This window comes from Drosophila miranda, chromosome XR, assembly GCF_003369915.1.
Source record: "Drosophila miranda strain MSH22 chromosome XR, D.miranda_PacBio2.1, whole genome shotgun sequence".
NCBI classification, from domain to species: Eukaryota; Metazoa; Arthropoda; class Insecta; order Diptera; family Drosophilidae; genus Drosophila; species Drosophila miranda.
The window spans coordinates 29,326,834-29,331,306 of record NC_046674.1 but is presented as its reverse complement, the minus strand read 5'-3'; the positions used below and the strand labels follow the sequence as shown (position 1 = coordinate 29,331,306).

General features: G+C 41.7%; 1 protein-coding gene across 1 annotated transcript; it reads right to left on the bottom strand.

Moving 5' to 3' along the window:
* Positions 1-1,187: 1,187 nt before the first annotated feature.
* Positions 1,188-2,183, bottom strand: LOC117186509 (ERI1 exoribonuclease 2-like). Its single transcript, XM_033387391.1, has one exon. It carries the CDS (start codon positions 2,004-2,006, stop codon positions 1,335-1,337), a length of 672 nt encoding a protein of 223 aa, XP_033243282.1. The 5' UTR covers positions 2,007-2,183; the 3' UTR covers positions 1,188-1,334.
* Between the last annotated feature and the right edge of the window lie 2,290 nt (positions 2,184-4,473).

Sequence of the window (4,473 nt, the reverse complement as noted above, 5' to 3'; positions counted from 1 at the left end):
GTTTTTCTTAATTTCTCTAATTTAGTTTCGACAAAATATCGAGCTATTCTTGCTTTCCCATTTGGGAATTCGACTACTTGAGTGCTTGGAGGGGTCCCAGAGGAAAGTGATCAGCAAATATACAAACATTGTGCCAAAACGTTGGGCGGTAGGATCTTCCCAACCTCCTGTTCCTGGATGTTTTAATCTTATTTTTATACCGTATCACCTAGTGTAGGCGATGAAAATCGATGAAAAAATAAGTCCATATTGAAGACTATGGCTAATCATTACCAAGTAAGTATGAATAGTAGCAAAATGTATTTGCTATAAGGCCATATTTATTGCTATGATTAGATGTACTCGTACGTAGGTGTTTAGATTGTAGATGTGGTAGCTGCGATTGCGATGCACATCAAATTTAAATTCATATCAATTGCTGTCAAAAGAAATTAGATAAAATACATAACAAAAAAAAAAAGAACAATTTGTATACCCCCCTTTCATAAGGAACCTATAAAGTATATATGTATGTATATTCTTGATCAGCATCTATAGTCGAGGGTCGATAGAGCCATGTCTGTCTGTCCGCCCGTCCGTTTGTCCGTCCCTATGAGCGCCTAGTGATATGTATTTCAAAATTTCACCCCACCCTCTTTCGCCATCACAAAGGACGAAGATCTGTGGCATCCACAATTTTGAACAATCATAGAGAATAACCATATCTACCAGATTGCCGAATCTGAATCGGATCGGATCATTATTATAACCGAACAAATCAATTTGCAGTGGCTACGCAGCGTATTAAGTGTATTAAATATAATCAAATAAATAAATGGCTTTTTTTGTGTTCTGGCTCATTCTGCTTTGGTGGGATGGCTAATGGCTTCTGGCAGGCGATCGGCTGTCATTGCGATGCACATCAATTTAATTTATGTTAGATAAAATATAAAAAGAAAACAAGATAATTATTTTGCTATTACATTTGTGTTCAGATTATGCAAAACTCATAATCATTCTCTACACCCAATAGGATAAATGAGTGGATTTTTAGTGTTGTGGTTTTCTTGCTGGCTTTTGATATCCAGATGCAGGTACTGGGGCTTTGCTGCGATGGCGACGCACTTCAAATGTCAAGTCGTTATTTCTGTCAAAAGAAATTATGTAGATAATAAAAAAACAATAATCTTATTTGGCGTTTACATTTGTGTTTAAATTGGGCCCATCTCTTAGTCAGCATTAGTGTCCTTGGGTTACTGTGGCGTTGAATATTAAACATAATCCAACAAACAAATGGATTATTATGCTCTGGCTCTGGCTGGGATGGCTAATGGCTGATGGCTGACCGCTTAAGCTCAGAAGCCACGGTTCTCGTTGAGCTCCTTATGTGGTGTCAGATCCTTGGTGATCGAAAAGGGGGCTCCATCACGAGACATCTTGCAAATGAGATTGCCCAGATTCTTGGCATCATCGATGCCGGAGTGAGCACGTCCCTGGAAGGTCAGCCTCAGATGGGCCAGGGCATTGTCGAAGCTGAAGGGACGATACTTGTACCACTTCTTGTAGATGGCCCTCGCGTCTATCCACTGATTGAAGCAGGTTGGTTTACGTATATTCTTGCGTGCGCACTCCTTGGCAAGACAGATTCCAAAGTCCCAGTTCGCCCAGGTGACGAAGAAACAGTTTCCCTGTGGATTGGTCATACTCATCTTTGGTAGCACCAGGTTGCGGGCGCTCAATTCCTTCTTCAGCCACTCGATAAAGGAATTGAGTGCCGTCTGCAGTGGCACTCCCGCCTCCACAGTCTTCTGCTGAATGCCCGTCAGACTGGTACAGTATTCGCTCAGTTGCGGCGACTCCACGGGCATCACGTACTTGTGAAACTCCGCCTCGACCATACCCGTTTTCAGATTGACCAAAATGGCTGGGAACTCAATTATCTCCGACAATCTAAATTGTTGAGCCGGTTGATTTTCCCAGCAGGTGACCACGAAGTTCACGGATATGGCATAAGTAAAAGGATGCATTGTCAACTGCTTGGATTTGCGTGAATTCTGTTTCGTTAACTGGATCTGGACGAGCTCCTTTCAGGAATATTCTCTGATGTATTAGCCCAGTTGCTTTGTACACTTTTATGAAGGCCGACTGTGTTTGTGCAATTCCAATTGAATTCTTTTTCTTTGTAATGTAATATGCTGCCGTTTTTTTGACAGTGCTTGCAGTTTTTGCTGAGTAACGATAACTTTTGACCTATCATTGGGATTTGTGAATTTATTCGATATCTATCGATTTTTAATAAAATGCGACTTTGTAGTACAATTGTCAGTCGGTAAATAAAGCGCAGTGAAAAGCAAAGTTTAGTGCCTTTTACGAAAAGGAACGTTGTGAGTCGCAGCTACGGCCGCGATTTTAAATTTATACCCTAGCAATTAGTGCGAGTGAAAAACACATAGTATAGTAAGTGTGAGTGAGACGACATATGTTGAAAATTTTAAAATAAAATGATTTTACTGATACAGTAATATTTAAATTTTGTGCAGCCATTAATAATTTTGCTTCAAAATTTTTAGGAATATTAAAATGTTCTTTTACATAATATATAAATATTACTTATAATTCTTTGAGTTTTTTTGTATATGCTATTTATGTAATCTAATATGCAATATGTCATTTTTTTGAGGTTGGAACAAAAGGGTTAAGCACATATCAAAAAATTCGTCCGTGAATAGTGTTGTGTTGCTCATGAGTAATGTTTACCCAACACTATCCGCATCAACAAGCAAGCATGCACTGACGATAAGGGACAACACGAACGAGCTTCGGCTTTTGACGAGACCGCCGTGTATAATTTCATCATGCCCTACAATAAGTCAGTGCATACTGCACGATGAAGAGTGTGTGTGAGAGTGAGATAGATAGAGAGAGATAATGAAAATGAGTAAGCGCGTGAACGGCGTTGCGTAGCCATTGAAAATTAATATTTTCATTCCGGCGTTATAATAATCATTATCCGATTTGATCCAGACTTCCAGATTATTCTGGCTAGTTAGTTTTCTCGTATCTTCTGTTTATGCTCCAAACCTCAATTGTAACGAACCTAAACGGGTCTACAACACCGACCCCAACGCGAATTCCGACTAACAACATTTAAGACACCTCATCCACTTTTTCACTCGCCGCCAAGAGAATACCCCATAAAGTGACGACTAATCATACCCGGTCACGCGGATACTCCACTTCGGTCCGAGCAACCGATCAGGTGCAGTCTTCCAGGTTCATCAACCGCGAAAACGATGACACACCAAGGAAGACCACGACGAGCACCAATGGCAAACCCGCCGAGTTGCCAAAATACGGACCCCAAGTCGGAGAGGAATAAGCCAGGTCAACCCACAACTGCCAAATTGGCGAAATGCGAGCCCGGCTCCGAGTCTAGACGTTACCCCGCAGAGTAACTCGGACTCACCAAAAACATAATAAGAAACGAAGAAACGAATAAAAGCCAAACCAAGTATTTAAATAATATGAACATTACAAAGGGTCGAGGCTCTGGCACTATTCCACTCTACGTCCCTAAGCACAGTTCGACGCACACCACAAGTGACTCTCGAACAGGCTCCGCTCCATCCTCTCTGCCACAGGCCAACCACAACGCCTCCGTTATGGTTCCATCCATCTATAAAATTCTTGTGGATTGACCTTGGACGTAACTGAGCTTACCTCAGCCGGACATAGGTCCATCACACAATTATATTTCAAACGACGAGATTCTAAAAGAACTTTAAGCCCAAAGAGCAGTCGAGATTTTCAAATACACTGGCCAAGTCGATGGCAAAGCTACACCCACTGGAGAAATCCAGCTTATTTTTATACCCGATACTCAAAATGAGTATTGGGGTATATTAGATTTGTGGTAAAAGTGGATGTGTGTAACGTCCAGAAGAAATCGTTTCCGAACCCATAAAGTATATATATTCTTGATCAGCATCAATAGCCGCGTCGATTGAGGCCTGTCTGTCTGTCCGTCTGTCCGTCTGTCCGTCTGTCCGTCCGTCCGTCCGTCCGTCCGTCCGTCCGTCCGTCCGTCCGTCCGTCCGTCCGTCTGACCGTCCCCTTCAGCGCCTAGTGCTCAAAGACTATAAGATCTAGAGCAACGATGTTTTGGATCCAGACTTCTGTGATATGTCACTGCTACAAAAATATTTCAAAACGTCGCCCCGCCCACTTCCGCCCCCACAAAGAGCGAAAATCTGTGGCATCCACAAATTCAAAGATACGAGAAAACAGAAAATGCAGAATCGTAGAGAATGACTATATCTTCTAGACTGCAAAATCTGAACCAGATCGTATAATGATTATAGCCAGAAGCAAGAAAACAATTTAATTCTTTCTCGCTCTGTCTCTCTCTAACACACAGGTTTCATGGTCGGTTTTGTCAATTGCAAAATATGAGTTCAAGGATCTCAGAACCTATAAGAGCCAGAGCAACCAAAT

Coding starts and splice junctions, on each gene's coding strand:
- LOC117186509 (XM_033387391.1), bottom strand. CDS start 2,006: ATGCATCCTTTTACTTATGCCATATCCGTGAACTTCGTGGTCACCTGC.